At 40.3% G+C, this 16,982-nt stretch overlaps 2 protein-coding genes across 2 annotated transcripts in view; one reads left to right on the top strand and one right to left on the bottom strand.

The window, feature by feature from the left end:
- The window catches only part of LOC124577428, a 98,046-nt gene that overhangs the window by 66,160 nt on the left and 14,904 nt on the right, over nt 1–16,982 (bottom strand). The window lies entirely within an intron of this gene.
- Nucleotides 12,793–15,138, top strand: LOC124624914 (fizzy-related protein homolog). Its single transcript, XM_047149138.1, has 2 exons — nt 12,793–13,044; nt 13,183–15,138. The coding sequence occupies exon 2, from the start codon at nt 13,249–13,251 to the stop codon at nt 14,770–14,772; it is 1,524 nt and encodes a 507-aa protein (XP_047005094.1). The 5' UTR covers nt 12,793–13,044; nt 13,183–13,248; the 3' UTR covers nt 14,773–15,138.

The following is a 16,982-nucleotide window of genomic DNA, read 5'->3' as shown; positions in this document are numbered from 1 at the left end:
GGTTTTGGCTTAGAACATGCATTACCCATACTCTCGACTTTTTTCCTTTTCTATTGCCTGCAAATGTCGCACGATGGTGGAATGATTACAGATCATCACAGTTGCCAGTTCTCGAACACACCGACGTGAATCGTTGTAGATTAACGCGTTTAAACTATCTTCATCAAACCCCGAAAAACTTTCTGAACGTGGAGAGTCACTAATCTCAAAACGATCCTCCTTAAAACGACAAAACAATTTTCTTGCCGTTCTCTGTCCAATAGCATCATTCCCCGTACACGGCGCAAATGTTTCTCTGTGCCCCCCCCCCTTTCTCCGCTGCTGTCACCCCTCTATTGAATTCGACCAGAAGAATATTTCGGAAATGTTCCGATTCCTCCACTTGGCACTCCATTTCTAGCTTTCACATCTCCACTCCAAATAACTAAACGACATGATGTAAGCTCAAATAGCAGCAGCAAACTATAAATAAAAAACTGACAATCGATTATTAAAGCCATAGCGATAGGAATACCAACATGCAAAACAAAAAGGCTACGTATTTATGCACCACACTAATGCAATGTCATCGGCAAACTTCAAAGTTTTTCCAGAGGAGACGAGATACTGGCAGACGTGAAGCTGTGAGGACGGGGCTTGAGTCGTGCTTGGGTAGCTCAGATGATGCCGGCACAGTAGCTCAGCGTGTTCGGTCAGAGGGTTAGCTACCCTCTGGAGTAAAAAAACTGAGTTAATGCATCAACGATAAACTTGAACAAGTGTCATAGGACGCGCGCCCCGAACAAATACAACGATCAGTTACGAACAAAATGAGATTTTTAAAAAAATGGTAAAGCACTTTCCCGCAAAAGGCAAACGTCCCAAATTCTAGTCTCGGTCCGGCATGCAGTTTTAATCTGCCAGGAAGTTTCACATCAGCGCACACTGTGCTGCAGAGTGAAAATCTCATTCTACAAAGTATTTATTTCTTTTCCATGAACTTGAATTCCATTTCCAAATTTCTCCTTGATTTGTTTACTGTTTTTTACAGTGTACAGACTGAATAACATCGGGAACGGGCTGAAATCGTAGGCCTGTCTCATTCTCTTCTCCGCTACTGCTTCCGTTTCGTATCTTTCGATTAAAATAACTGCAATCGGGTTTCTGTAAAAGTTTTATTAATCTTTCGCAGCCTGTATCTTATCCCTGCAGTGTTTATTCCTTATACATGGCATCATTCGTCTATTTCTCATACGCTCAAAAAAATTTCAGTACATTACGAGCCACCTTCAATAGTTGGCAAAAAAATTAACTTTCCGTCTGTCGGCAGTGTAGCGAAATATACATTTTATAGCTAATCACGTTATTTTTGTTTCTACTTCTTTTTGTTGTTGTCTTCAGTACGAAGAATGCTGTGAGGAAGCTTTTCAATACTTTTCTATCCTCTCTTCATTTCTGCTTAACTGCTACAATCTACATCAGTTCAGTCCTGTTTACTGAATTCAAGTCTTGGTCTCCCTCTACAATTTTTTCCCTCCACACTTCCCTCTATTACAAAGTTAACTACTCCTTGATGCATAGTATGTTCCCTGTCAACTTACACCTTCGTTTATTTAAGTTGTGTTATTGAACTCCTTTCTCCACGATTCGAACCAGTATCTCGTCATAAGCTATCGAATGTACCCAATTAATCTTCAGCATTCTTTTGTAACATCACATGTTATAAGCTCCTGTTCACTTTTTTCTGTACAGCTTATTGCCCCTTTAAAATTTTTTTTCATCAAAGCCTTTCTTATCCTTGTTGAGCCGCAAGTTATGCAATCTTTACTTCTTCTGCTGTCGACCATTTCGCTACCCAAACAGCAAACTTATTCTACTATTTTTGGCTTCTCAATTCCTAATTTAATCTTATTCGGCTACGCTCCATTCTCCTTACTTTACTTGTACTATGATTCGACGAATAGATTTTTTTTTTATTTTTTTACTGATATTCATCTTATAAACTCGGCTCAGGACACAATTAGTTTCCGTTCAAATTCCAGGTACTTTGCCATCTCTAAAAGAGTTACTTGAGCAAACACAGTGTATGAGTGTTAAACGCAGAACTGCATCCGACAATTATACATTTGAAAGCAAAGTGGACAGGAGTTTGAGCAACAAGATGAATTAAGACAAAGAGAAAATTTCTTGGTTTTGGCAACAGAGAAGGCACTGGTATCATTAATTTTTTATGTAGCATATGCTTAGGAATAATGTAAGTCAGGTGACAACATCATTAGAGGAAGAATTTTGTTCATTTGAAGTTTTAAAATTGTGGTGTTGTGTTGAGTTGCATTCAAATTTGTAAACTGGAGTAGCCTCTCGTGATTTTTTTTTTTTTTTGACCATTTACCGCTTCAGAAAATTCATACGAAACTGACCGACTGTTATATCTTCTACTTTATTGTCAAAAGTTAAAAATTTCGCGCCTAAATTGAAACGTAGCCATACATCATTTGAAAATGATCCACCAAAGAACATACTAGAAGTATAACGACATATGAGAATGAGCGCAAACTGTTAATGGAATAACGGAGATTAAAGGTATATGAAATAGCTGACGTATTAAGAGTCTGAGAAGGGAGAGCACCCGTGCGGAATGTTTTAAAGGGTAGGGACATTTTACATGGGTCTGCCTGGATTTGTGAGAATGCTACAACAAATTTCTCGGCAATATTTAAAGCTGATTAGAGAATTCAATCGATTTTCTGTGCTGAAGTGTCACTGTAGGTTAACGTGAGGCGTATCTCTTGACGCCAGAAAATAATCAACAAACGAAGTATTGGTTGGAAGCAAGTGAGTGCACAAAATAGAACGGAATCGACTTCGCCTGCCGAAAAGGTTATGATAGATGTTTTCTTGGATGTACAAACAAGATTCTTCTTGTTAATCAGCTTGCAAAGCGTAAAACAATATCAGGTGCAAACGATCCAAATCTTTTGGGCGATTCTAGGCGCTTAAACCCGGAACCGCGCTGCTGCTGCTGTCGCAGGTTCGAATCCTGCCTCGGGCATCGATGTATGTGACGTCCTTAGGTCAGTTAGGTTTAAGTAGTTCTAAGTTCTACGGGACTGATGAGCTCAAATGTTAAGTCCCATAGTGCTTAGAGCCGTTTTTTTTCTTCTGTGAGAAATACGATGGGGAGTCAAAAATTTTGAATTATCACCTCGAAAAAATCAAGCTTCGACCATGAACTTGGTGTGCGCTCTTCTACACGTATTCTCTCTTCAGTAGGAATCACTGCACCATCATATGATACAGTGACAATGTACCCAGACTTTTCCATTGTGGGCAGTACAAGTCTGAATGACGAAGAAGGACGTGGCATAGCATATCTCTGTGAAGAACAGACTATCACAGGAGAAGTGGAGCCTCTGCTGTTGGAAGATCGGCTTATCACAATCAAGGTGAAACTGGAAATCACTCATGGACCAGTTTTCATCATCTTGCACGCCGGGTTCTGCGACTACTCACGCACGTTCAAAGGCCCATGGGACCGAAGACAGTAGCAGAAATATTGCAGCCGCGCCAAACCATTCCAGATGACATCGTTAAGCCCGTTTCACACGACTTTCTGGTCAAAATCGACTACTCAAAGTGTGTGCGCCATTTGTGCCTGCGTAGAAATCAGCAACAAACCACGACGCGAGTGTGTGCAGGGCGTCAACGGTCTTTAGATATTGCCGAGTGTGGAGCTCTACATTTCCGATTATACTGCGCACTGCGCATGCGCAGAAACAAGAACTTTGGCGGCTTCTGCTACAATCGAAAGTTATCCTTTTCTGGCCGAGCTCACAATGTTCTAGAAAGGCATTTTTGTTCTCTTAAAACAGGGCCGCGGACGGGCCCCGGCGTGAAATTCAGCTCTGCTCGGTCAAATAAGGTTCAAATGGCTCTGAGCACTATGGGACTTAACATCTGAGGTCATCAGTCCCCTAGAACTTAGAACTACTTAAACCTAACTAACCTAAGGACATCACACACATCCATGCCCGAAGCAGGATTCGAACCTGCGACCGTAGCAGTCGCGCTGTTCCGGACTGAAGCGCCTAGAACCGCTCGGCCACCACGGCCGGCTTTGCTCGGTACTTCACAGGTGTACCCGGAACAGCGCGACATTCCATTTATATAGTATCGTGTTGCGGCATTTGACGGTACGGACAGCTCTCCAAGTTCTGCAGATTAGTGGTGTCAGCGCTGTTTACCCTTCGTTATCTGTTTGTGGTACGAAGGACGGTCACAGGTCCTGTGGCTGTTGGCACAAAAAGAGACAGCTAGTGATCTACCGTCATAATCCTTCACAATGAATGGGAATTACAGAAGAGAGGGAAAAGAATTCTCAATTCGCGTAAGCGACGGTTACTGTTTATTTGCTACTAAACGACATTATAGTATCATGCAGAAAAACTTGAAACTTTTAAATGACAATGTTGTTGTGGTCTTCAGTCCTGAGATTGGTTTGATGCAGCTCTCCATGTTACCCTATCCTGTGCAAGCTTCTTCATCTCCCTGTACTTACTGCAACCTACATTCTTCTGAATCTGCTTAGTGTATTCATCTCTTGGTCTCCCTCTACGATTTTTACCCTCCACGCTGCCCTCCAATGCTAAATTTGTGATCCGTTGATGCCTCAGAACATGTCCTACCAACCGATCCCTTCTTATAGTCAAGTTGTGCCACAAACTCCTCTTCTCCCCAATTCTATTCAATACTTCATCATTAGTTATGTGATCTACCCATATAATCTTCAGCAATTTTCTGTAGCACCACATTTCAAAAGCTTCTATTCTCTTCTTGTCGAAACTATTTATCGTCCATGTTTCACTTCCATACATTGCTACACTCCATACAAATACTTTCAGAAATGACTTCCTGACACTTAAATCTATACTCGATGTTAACAAATTTCTCTTCTTCAGAAACGCTTTCCTTGCCATTGCCAGTCTACATTTTATATCATCTCTACTTCGACCATCATCAGTTATTTTCCTCCCCAAATAGCAAAACTCCTTTACTACTTTAAGTGTCTCATTTCCTAATCTAATTCCCTCAGCATCACCTGACTTAATTCGACTACATTCCATTATCCTCGCATTTCTTTCGTTGATGATCATCTTATATCCTCCTTTCAAGACACTGTCCATTCCGTTCAACTGCTCTTCCAAGTCCTTTGCTGTCTCTTATAGAATTACAATGTCATCGGCGAACCTCAAAGTTTTTATTTCTTCTCCACGGATTTTAATACCTACTCCGAATTTTTCTTTTGTTTCCTTTGCTGCTTGCACAATATACAGATTGAATAACATCGGGGAGAGGCTACAACCCTGTCTCACTCCCTCCCCAACCACTGCTTCCCTTTCATGTCCATCGACTCTTATAACTGTCATCTGGTTTCTGTACAAATTGTAAATAGCCTTTCGCTCCCTGTATTTTACCCCTGCCACCTTTAGAATTTGAAAGAGAGTATTCCAGTCAACACTGTCAAAAGCTTTCCCTAAGTCTACAAATGCTAGAAACGCAGGTTTGCCTTTCCTTAATCTTTCTTCCAAGATAAGTCGTAAGGTCAGTATTGCCTCACGTGTTCCAGTATTTCTACGGAATCCAAACTGATATTCCCCGAGGTCGGCTTCGACCAGTTTTTCCATTCGTCTGTAAAGAATTCGTGTTAGTATTTTGCAGCTGTGACTTATTAAACTGATAGTTCGGTAATTTTCACATCCATCAACATCTGCTTTCTTTGGGATTGGAATTATTATATTCTTCTTGAAGTCTGAGGGTATTTCGCCTGACTCATAAATCTTGCTCACCAGATGGTAGAGTTTTGTCTGGGCTGGCTCTCCCAAGGCCGTCAGTAGTTCTAATGGAATGTTGTCTACTCCCGGGGCCTCGTTTCGACTCAGGTCTTTCAGTGCTCTGTCAAACTCTTCGCACAGTATCGTATCTCCCATTTCATCTTCATCTACATCCTCTTCCATTTCCATAATATTGTCGTCAAGTACATCGCCCTTGTATAGACCCTCTACATACTCCTTCCACCTTTCTGCTTCCCCTTCTTTGCTTAGAACTGGGTTTCCATCTGAGCTCTTGATATTCATACAAGTGGTTCTCTTTTCTCCAAAGGTCTCTCCAATTTTCCTGCAGGCGGTATGAGGAAAAAATTACAACGATCTACAAACGAGCTTCATTGTTCTGCACATCAAGGAGCACTTTGTGCTAACGTTGCAGGTGTGGAGTATTTGAAGAAATTGTTCTGAACGTCAAGAAGGACTTTGTGCTAAATTTGCAGGTATGGAGCATTGAAAAAATCGATGGTCCAGATAGTAAAATTTCTGAAGTCGCAACCTTTATTCCATTTACAGCTGCAACCAGTTTTAATGGAAATGAATGAAGAGTATGAAGATTTAATATATTACGTTCGTTAAGTGAAGGTGCATGCCTGGAACGTTTTTCGATTCAAATCTCGCTACTGTTGAATTTATGAAGGAAAAAGGTGTGCAGGAACGAAAATTAGAACATCCTGAGTGGATTGCAGACTTCGCATTTTGAGTGGACTTCACTGCACACTGCCCACAGTAAGACACTGCAAGGGAACTTCTTTCTGGTTTGATGGAGATGCATTTAAAAAGATAATATGATGGAGACAATCCAGTTCCCTTAGTTTACTGGCGTTAAAGAACACGTATTTTTTGTGGTCTTGTAAGAATTACAACGATACTTTTATAAAGCTTTTGAGGACACTGTCAATTTTACACCTGTTTTCGAGCTGTTTTCGAGACTGTTTGCCGTTTCAATTGAAAGCGCCCCTGTGCCTGTGCAGATGTAACTAATTGACCTGCAAAGTAAAACCAGTTTTCGTTACGAATCTTTTTACCTTAGAACGGTCCAGAATATCTACATTGCTTCTCTCAGGTAGATTTTCAAGTCTCCATAATGAGGTTTCATAAGTGCTAGAGTATTTCGATCAGCATATTTCTGTGAGAGACCTTTTTTCGATTATGAAACTAAATTAGTCACAATTACGTGGCAATTTCAGAGTGAAACTCTGAAATCGTCTGCGTCCGTCCGTATGTCGACAGTTTGCACCAGACAAAAATTAAACTGTCTCTTCAATGCACCAAAAATAATTAATTAGTACTGAACACTTATTTTGCTGCCGGTCGGAGTGGCCGAGCGGTTCTAGGCGCTACAGTCTGGAACCGCGCGACCGCTACGGTCGCAGGTTCGAATCCTGCCTCGGGCATGGATGTGTGTGATGTCCTTAGGTTAGTTAGGTTTAAGTAGTTCTAAGTTATAGGGACTGATGACCTCAGATGTTAAGTTCCATAGTGCTCAGAGCCATTTAAACTTATTTTGCTTATGATCTGTGTTGTTGAGAAATGTGAAATATGGACCACGTCGTATGCAGTCCGACTGTATTGCCATTTAAATGCGGCGTGTTCACTGATTACCCCTCTTCCCCCTTCTCGGCGTGGCGGTGGGGGAAATGTGAAGCACTTTGGCACACGAGACCGGTCATGATCCATGAGCCGAAATCCTGGCCACCCCTGTCTTACAAGATAGACGAAATACCTGAAAGCATGACGGAATTTACGTTCTACAGAGAAAAAATAAGGGATAAACAAGAACCTAAATTGGTAAATTTGCTTAAATGGAAGTTATTTGAACAGAGAAAAAGAATTATTTGATGAGAAAGGGTTATTTTCGATGGTTTTGGGACTTTGCAAGAAAACGAGTCACAAAGGAGAAAGCAAGAAGGCGCTATTTACTGCGTTCTAGATATTTTTTAATTTGTTTGAGTGTGTGTACATATTCTCCAACAAATAAACGTCTATGTTGCAGAATATTTATATGAAACTTTTCATAGTCTTTCAATTCTCTTGAGCGTAAGGAATTTACCATGCGAACTTTGGCAAGAATGTCCAGTATGAATTCTCCTTTGGTCACCAATAAAGTCTATTATTCCTGCTTATTCCTACATTTTGTACTATATTTCAAATTTTTCGTAAACAGGATAATCCCTCAAAACTACACTTCCATAATTCAGATCCCAGATTGCACAGCAAACGGATCTCATATTACACACCATTTTTGCACTGAAGTGTAAACCGAAATTACCAATCGAAACAGATGGTACTCAGTATAGGAATAAAACGCCAAGGATGCTGCAGTTCACTCACTTTCTTAAGTAATCATTTGAGACAAGAGAGACGATCGTGTAAACGGGGCTTGAGCTGCCTCACCGTTGCAGACGAGTACTGAGTGAATCACTGTGACACCTCGAAGCCGATTTGTCAAATAGGCACTGTGCAAGCCGGTGGTGGCTCCATAATGGTGCAGGCTATGTTTGCATGGGACTGCCGTGGTATGGTGCTAACAGATAATGCTTGTAAGGAGGGAAACCGTCCCAGGAGCATACAACCAAAACCTTTTGATGAGAGAACGAGATACTGTCAAGGCGAAGAGCCGCCAGAAGCTGTCCGAAGGGGTGCTTTTGCTCCACAACAACACCCCAACTCTTCCTGCTAATTTACAGTCACATATGCTGCTTCTTTGGGTTATCAAATCGGCCACACCACCGTATTCTCCTGACGTGGCATCCAGTGACATGTTCCTCTTTCCACTGAGTGACATTTCCAGAACGACAACGAGGTGATTTTCGAGGTTGATCATTTCCTAAACAGGCAAAATGCGGCGGTAGTTGAAACACTATAACTTCCCCTCATACTCCTTTAAAATGGAGTTATAACTCTCGGAAACGTCTTGTAATCAAACAGGAAATGTGTCCAAGGACAGCTGATGAAAAACTATGTTTCAATTATGTATTCGTATGACCAACGTCGGCGGGCGTTTTAGACATCTTTCATAACCACGCTTTTTTAGTGACATCTTCTCTCATGACAAAATGTTTTGTGTCTAAAAATGGGCTACGTCTTCCATAGTTTTATTTTATATCTAATAAACCACATAATCTTCCATTGCCAGATGATTAAAAAGCTCGCTGCGGAGATTTTTAACCTTCGTGCACCTATGATAATATTTAAATCTCAGATTAACCAACAATATCACATGTGTATAAAGGTTAAAAACCGCCACATTGAGGTTAATTTGCTTCCTGTATACAATATATGGTCAAAAGAATCCGGACAACTTTTAGTAGATATTAACATGGGTTATGTTCACTCTTCTTCTTATGATTGTTTCAGATCTACTGGGGACATCTTCAATGAGGTGTTCGAATATCTGTGGAGGAATGATAGACCATTTTTCATCAAGAGCCAAAACCACAGAAGGTAGTGAATATGGACGCTGGGGTCTGGAGCGAAGTCGACGTTCTAACTCATCCAAAAGGCGTTCCATTGGGTCCATGTCGAGTCTCTGGACGGGCCAGTCCATTTCAGGAACGTTGTTGCCCCCAAGCTACACTGAGATGATGAAAGTCTTGGGACAGCGATACGCACACATCCAGATGGCGGTAGTACCGCGTACACGAGGTACAAAAGCACAGTTCATTGGCGGAGCTGTCATTTGAACTCAGGTGATACATTTGAGAAAGTTTCCGACGTGATACGACTGCACGACGGCAATTAACAGGAAATGAACCCGGAATGGTAGGGAGCTAGGTCCATGGACATTCCATTTCGGAAATCGGTAGGCGATTCAGTATTCCAAAATCCACAGTGTCAAGAGTGTGCCGAGAATACCAAATATCAGGCACATCCATACCCGAGGCAGGATTCGAACCTGCGACCGTAGCAGCAACGCGGTTTCGGACTGAAGCGCCTAGAACCGCTCGGTCACAGCGGCCGGCCACAACCGATAGCAGCGGAGTTTGCGCAGAGTTCTCAGTGTTAACAGGCAAGCAACACTGCGTGAGATAACCGTAAAAATCAGTGTGGGACGTACGACGAATCTATCCATTAGGGCAGTGCGACGAAATTTCCCGTTAATGGGCAGTGGCAGCACCTCTCCTGGGCTTGTGACCACATGGGTTGAACCTCAGTTGGTAAGAGCTGATGGTAGGGTTCGAATGTGGCGCAGACCCCACGAAGCCATGGACCTCAGTTGTCGAAAAGGCACTGTGCAAGCTGGTAGTAACTCCATAATGGTGTAGACTGTGTTCACATGGAATGGACTCCGCCTAACAGGAGGTATTATGAGGTATCCCATAATTTTTTTCAACTCATTGTATATCCGTTAAAGTTAATGGGCCACAAAGGCTTCTGTTCTGTTTCAAAACTGGTTAGGCGTTCCCAGCTGCTTGCCATGTGAAATGTTATTTCGTTTTAGGTAGCTCAGTTTATTTTGACCTAAAATACGTCTGGAACTCTACTAACAAAATACTGTTGAGTTCCATAGAATGTATGGGTGTAGTCTGTGCTCTTTACCAATCACTAAGAAAAATTTTCAGTCAAGGATCTGCAGTAAATTAGGGGAAATAATGGAACTGATTATTTTACAGTTCAACATGGAATATGATAGTAACTCCGTCGCACCCTGTGATATTGTTGAGTATGGCGATTTCAATTGCATTTTGACATCGTACGGCAGCCAACTGAAGAGTATCTTTTGTAGATGGTGAATCCATCATTTCGTCTTCGTTTTGCTACTGTCTACCTTGGTTCTATTCTCATCAACAAGCGTATGAGCACTAATTTTTGTGCAACTGACAGCAATAACACCTCAACTTATTAGGATTCCGTGAGAACTTCACCAATACATTTTCACTACGGTACCTGTTGTACGGTTCACTTGGTAGCCAAGTGTGTTTATCTTATGCGCTTCGGCCTTTTGCGTGCTGACAATTCCTGAAACAATATGTTTCCCTCAGTTTTAAAAATGTAAGGGAAGTGAGTTCGGTAGCGTCTAGTTCCTCGTCTTATTCGCCGGCCGGTGTGGCAGTGCGGTTCTAGGCGCTTCAGTCTGGAACCGCGCGACCGCTACGGTCGCAGGTTCGAATCCTGCCTCGGGCATAGGTGTGTGTACTGTCCTTAGGTTAGTAAGGTTTAAGTAGTTCTAAGTTCTAGGGGATTGATGACCTCAGATGTTAAGTCCCATAGTGCTCAGAGCCATTTGAACCATTTTTTCGTCTTATTCCATTTGACATTTATAACGAAAATACTAGGCCAATAATGATATAACGTCTTGGCACTAATAGAGAACATAACACCTTTATGTCTGTGTGCGAACATATTATTGCACGTAAAACGATTTAGACATAAAACTAAAAAGTATAGTTATCTAGCTGTAATAAAAATCTAACATAAATTCGTACATCCGATGATTCTTATGCCTTACGTTTTCTGCGGAACTCAATGACACTTATTGCTTACAGGTCAATAGTCATCTTCTTCTCATCTCAGTCATCGCCATCCTCTTCATCGGAGTCACCATCATCAGATTCAGCAGACATATGAAAAACTACATGAACGATTATTTCTTATCGTGTCTCAACTCTCACCAGCATAAAACCAATTGTCATTACAACGGATTTCCTACGTCGCGAGTCCAAGGAGTCATGACGAAAATCTTACTTTGCCATAAGACCACAACTAGCTATGGTATTAGCGATTAAAGCGTAAGTTTTCCAAATCTAATCCCGAGCATGACAAAAATAAATGATCGTCACTTCAAACACATTAACAAATGGCAACCCCATAAGCAGTGTGCAAAAGTGCCTCTCCTGAAGACGTAATATAAATTTTGCAGCGTTATACCCTTGTTTGCTATAACGAGTAATCCACAGTTCACAATTTGAATTCACCCTACAAACTCTGTAGGAAGACCTACATTTTAAAGATGGAGTCCGAAATACGTTGCGACTTCGGGTGCTTTAATTTCTATTTACATTGACTGGTATTTTGCACATACATGACATTACAATTTGAAAGTTGGCTTAAGAACAAGAAAAGTAATGTGAGACCGTTGGTAAACTGAACACTGAATCTTAGTTATTGTTCAAAACATGTAAATAATATTAAAAAGTATTCCTAAAAGAATCCAGTCATTTTTTCAGTTAAACTTATGCACTGCAACTGCCAAAAATAGCTCCTCATCTTAAATTTGCATATTTTGATGGTACTCCTACGAAATTTTACATAGCGCGCAGACTAATTTGATAGCAGCTAAAATGGGTTAGGGAAGGCGTCTATTAGACAGTGAGTTCCGATATTGGAGAAACTCAAGTCGTTGTTAAGTTGGAAAAATGAATCATATCGCATTGGATTTCACTGTACAATGTTGTTAGTCGTGAAAATTAGCCAGTTTCCTCGGTGTGCCTATGAAATAGGGTTTCGTTACGTCCTATGTCGTCGGAGATAAGCATGTCGGTTAACAGTTGAAAAACGTGGTACCAATACCAGCTTCTAACTGTAAACATGTTGCTTTATGACAAAGTATTTCAACTATTAGATGAGTAAGGTAAAACAGACTGGAATACCATTTCAGTGGAAGCATTAGAAGACTTCTAAGGCGTTTTATTGCTCGCTGCATAACGATACAAAAAGCGGTCATTGTGGTGTTATAATGAACTCTACATTTTCTGCTGTACACAATTTCGACTCCAGAGGTATGCACAAATATAGACCGCATTCTTAACATCCTCTAAAAGGAGATTAATTTCCCGTGAATAGAACGTAAACAACGTAAAAGCTGACACCCATTTGCCAGCGCGCCGCAGGCTCGCAGCTGTGAGTTTGACGTTGTCGTAAAGATAACAACCGCTAGATGGCGATAGCGGCGGTCGTACGGCGACGCGAACAGCATTTGTTTTGCTTCCTTGTCTGGCAGACGCAGCAGCTGTGCTGCGTGTGTAGTGTATTGGGAACAAGCGGATGTGTGATGTAGATGTGCAGCAGCGTGTCATACTGTTTGTGTTCTGTGTTCGGGATGCTTGAGGTCTAGAAGAGTCCGAGTTGTGGTATAATAACAGGATAGACGTTCGTCATATATCCTTCACGTTATGAATGTGAATAATTCGCCTGCTGCAGCAGACTACATGAAGTGTCTAATTACCACATCGAATGGAAGGTATTATCGTGTGACTTTTAATTTATTGTAAATTAGTGGTGTTGGTAGTAGTAGTAGTAATAATATTATAAGAATAATAATAATAATCAAAAGTGATGTGTTGTGTGTTTATTCTATTGCATGATTTTTCTTGTATAGGCGAACCATCTGACAGAACCAAGACGTCATAAAGGAACGATTGCGTTTTCTGCAAATAAGCCAACAATGTTCAACCACAGCTACGAGAAACGACTCTACTGGGTACCTGACAAGAATACTGTGTCTCCTTTGAAGTCTTCGAATGCTGTAAATGACTGCAGTAAAGGTGATGCCACAAACTCTATAGAGTACGGATTGCAACGCTTTAGATGTGTAAGAGACACTGTTGAAGTTTCTTGTGGACCCGACCGATTCATCCCACGCCGCACTAGATCAAGTTGGTACACTAAGTTTCCTATGATCTCAAATAATGAGCGACCAGGATTGTCTTCAAGGAGGAGAAGGACTCGGGAAGCCGGTGAGTCGGCGAGAGATGTGGCGACATACACTTCTTTGTTAAAAAATGAACTGCTTGGGTGTGATATTGAGCGCATTGAAAATCGTTTGGAAGAAAGTGAAAATTTACAACCGCTGGATGGTAAAAATTTATTTCAGTATTCATCACCGTGCAAGGAAAGATCTATGTGTGATGCTTCACGAGTGTCGTCCTATTCTTTATCACCTGTGAGTGCCAAAAGTGAAAAACTTCTTAACTCCCCCAGTAAAGTTACTAGAAAAATACCGAAAATTCCATTCAAGATTCTGGATGCACCTGAGCTGCAGGATGACTTTTATTTGAATTTGGTTGACTGGTCATCTCAGAATGTACTTGGTGTTGGTCTTGGCAGCTGTGTATATTTATGGTCTGCAGGTACAGGTCAAGTCACAAGACTTTGTGATCTTTCAGCTGACCAAGACTCTGTGACATCTGTTGCATGGAATGAAAAAGGTAATCTGGTAGCAGTGGGTACTCATCTTGGATACACTCAAGTATGGGATATCAGTGTTAACAAACATATATATAAAACACAGTGGCATTCAGCCAGAGTGGGTTCATTAGCATGGAATGGTGACAGCCTCTCCTCTGGTAGCAGAGACAGGCTTATCTTGCAGCGTGACATACGTACTGCTGGTTCAGTGCCTCAAAGGAGTCTTGTTGCCCATCGACAGGAAGTTTGTGGTCTGAAATGGTCTCCAGATAATCAGTATCTGGCTTCTGGAGGGAATGACAACCGGTTACATGTATGGAATTTACATTCCTTGTCTCCGTGTCAGACATACACCGAACATAAGGCTGCAGTGAAAGCAATTGCTTGGTCTCCCCACCACCATGGACTACTTGCTAGTGGTGGTGGCACAGCTGACAGATGCATAAGATTTTGGAACACACTTACTGCACAGCCAATGCAGTCCATAGACACCTCTTCCCAAGTTTGCAACTTGGCATGGTCCAAGCATTCTTCAGAATTTGTCAGCACTCATGGATATTCCCAAAACCAAATATTGGTTTGGAAATATCCTAGCCTGACACAAGTTGCAAAATTGACAGGACATTCATACAGAGTTCTTTATTTGGCTGTGTCACCAGATGGAGAATCAATTGTTACGGGTGCAGGAGATGAAACATTGAGGTTCTGGAATGTGTTCAGTAAGACTCGATCACAAAAGGAGAATAAGTCCGTCCTGAATTTATATGCAAGTATACGATAATGTACAGGAAGAGAGAGAAGCAAACTGTGTTCCCTGGAGCAGAATATGGGACCATGTTAGTTTAGGAAGAAAATTTTTTTACATGCATATTTGTGTATCTGAAGTTCTTCTCATTAAGTTTTGAATTAAAACTGTGGGAGAAATGGCTGCTAAATTCCACTGTACGTGTTAACCTACTGATGCTAGTCCTTTAATTCAGTATTTGGTAAATTGAAAAGTTAGATTTGTATCATTTTGCTGCTGTACTTTTCCTCTGGTTTTTATGGGTTTTGTAAATGTTCCCATTGTTGTTAAATTCCTGTTTTGTTAATTCTTTCAAATAATTATTCATGTTAAAAGTATAATATATTGAATTATTTGCAATAATGCTGCCTGTGATTGAATACCATACATTGTACTTATCCCTTTTTGTTAGTTATTGTCTCTAGAAAGATTGCAGAGGTTGCTTTTCTGTATGGAAAGAAGTCGTACTTAAAATTGGTGTTTTTAAGATAATAGGAGGTAAATAATGCAAGCATTCAATTTAATAGAATACTTTCTGATATATTTCGCAGGTATATTACACAGTTTTAATTGTTGGTAATGAAACACTATACATCTACAGCAGTGAGAGAGAGCTGTAATTGTGTTAGTGACACGACCACTATCATCATTCCTCATTTAGTTAGCTCTGCAATATTATTTATTATTATTTTCAATATTTTTCTCACAGTCTAGTCTATGTTTCCATAACAGAAACTCATTAAAGTTTGTGTAAAAAACTTACTTTCATATCAGTGTAAATTTCACCCTTTTTGTAAGAAATTAGGATATGTGAAGCTGTTCCAGTAAAATGTTATGTGTAGGTAATATAATATGGGAAAGTATTTTGCAGTTACGTATGGGTAGAAATACTGATTTGAAGTGATTATGATGTTCTTATATCAGCATAGTTTTCAGTACCACCTGAATTTGTTGAATTGTGCTGTAATTATATAGTGCAGATTCACTGCTAGGATGCCGGAATGTTTTACAACCTCTATTACTATATGCAGTTGTATTTCTAATGCTCACCAAAATGAATAATAATGTACCACTACATTAGACACCGTAGTAAAACGATCAGAGAAATTGAAGAAGGAAAAACTGGTTATCTCGTGTAATTAAGCTGAAACTTGGAGGTATGTGGGAACAGAAACAAGAAACTGAAAATGAAGGGTGAAAGAGTGAAAAGAAAAGATACAGGGAATGTAGATGAGATCATTTCACTGGTATTTTGTATTACTTATAAGTAGGCATTCTCCATTCTGTTTTTTGGTATGTTATTTTGCTTTTTGTATTTGCAACTTTTTTCCATACTATCCTTCCATTGCTTAACATATTTGTTTGAAAGTTACGTTCACACTTGGACAACTTATTAAATTTCTGTCATACGGGCAGACATCAGTATCTAGAAAACCACTATTTAACTGCTCTTTTTCCAAAGTGCCTTTGAATTTGTTGTGCCCTGTGTCAGAAAAGAGTTTACAGAGTTGCCACAACTTCTGGAAATCGGAATTTCAAACATGTCTGGGAAATTTGAAGAAATAATTTACAAGTATCTTGCCGCAAATGCGTTGTGCACCGTGGCATTTTATAGACATTTTATCTGTGCCAGTAGATTTTGGGATTTCAACGTGTAGTTTCTGTGTTAGAAAGTATGGACAATAAGAATAAGAAAATTACGTCAGTCGCTTGCGAAACGTATGCTATGTACACGAATGTTTCTTCAAAGAAAAATCATGAAATAATTGTAAAATAATAGATACTACCGATAATAATGAACATAAAAGAACCAACGTTTTGTTCTTGGTCACCTACAGCTTTGGTTTACACAATTCTTCCTCACCTTATACACCTCTTTCAAGAGGCCTACTTTTTTCTGGGATTATTTCTGAAATCAATGAAGGTATTTTAAATCTGTCTTTGAACTCCAAGAAAATGCATACTTTTTCACCAAAAGTGTTTCGTTTTATTGAAATAAAAAACACCAGTGGTCTTAATGAAACACACATATTATTTCACTATCTTTCTCCATCTGAAAACAGTTCATTACAAAAGATATTGACGTTAGTGCTTAAGATTTTTGTTCATGTCAGAAAATGCCATCTGCTTGCAAGGTTTTTGTAGACATTCCCTCATTTGCACTATTGTTTCTTGCACCATAGTTGCAAAGACAGATTATCAACTTG

Source organism: Schistocerca americana, chromosome 1, assembly GCF_021461395.2.
Source record: "Schistocerca americana isolate TAMUIC-IGC-003095 chromosome 1, iqSchAmer2.1, whole genome shotgun sequence".
Taxonomy (NCBI): domain Eukaryota; kingdom Metazoa; phylum Arthropoda; class Insecta; order Orthoptera; family Acrididae; genus Schistocerca; species Schistocerca americana.
This window is presented reverse-complemented; position numbering and strand designations above follow the sequence as displayed.

Excerpts from the sequence above, each read along its gene's own strand:
- LOC124624914 (XM_047149138.1), top strand. The coding sequence starts at position 13,249 with ATGTTCAACCACAGCTACGAGAAACGACTCTACTGGGTACCTGACAAG.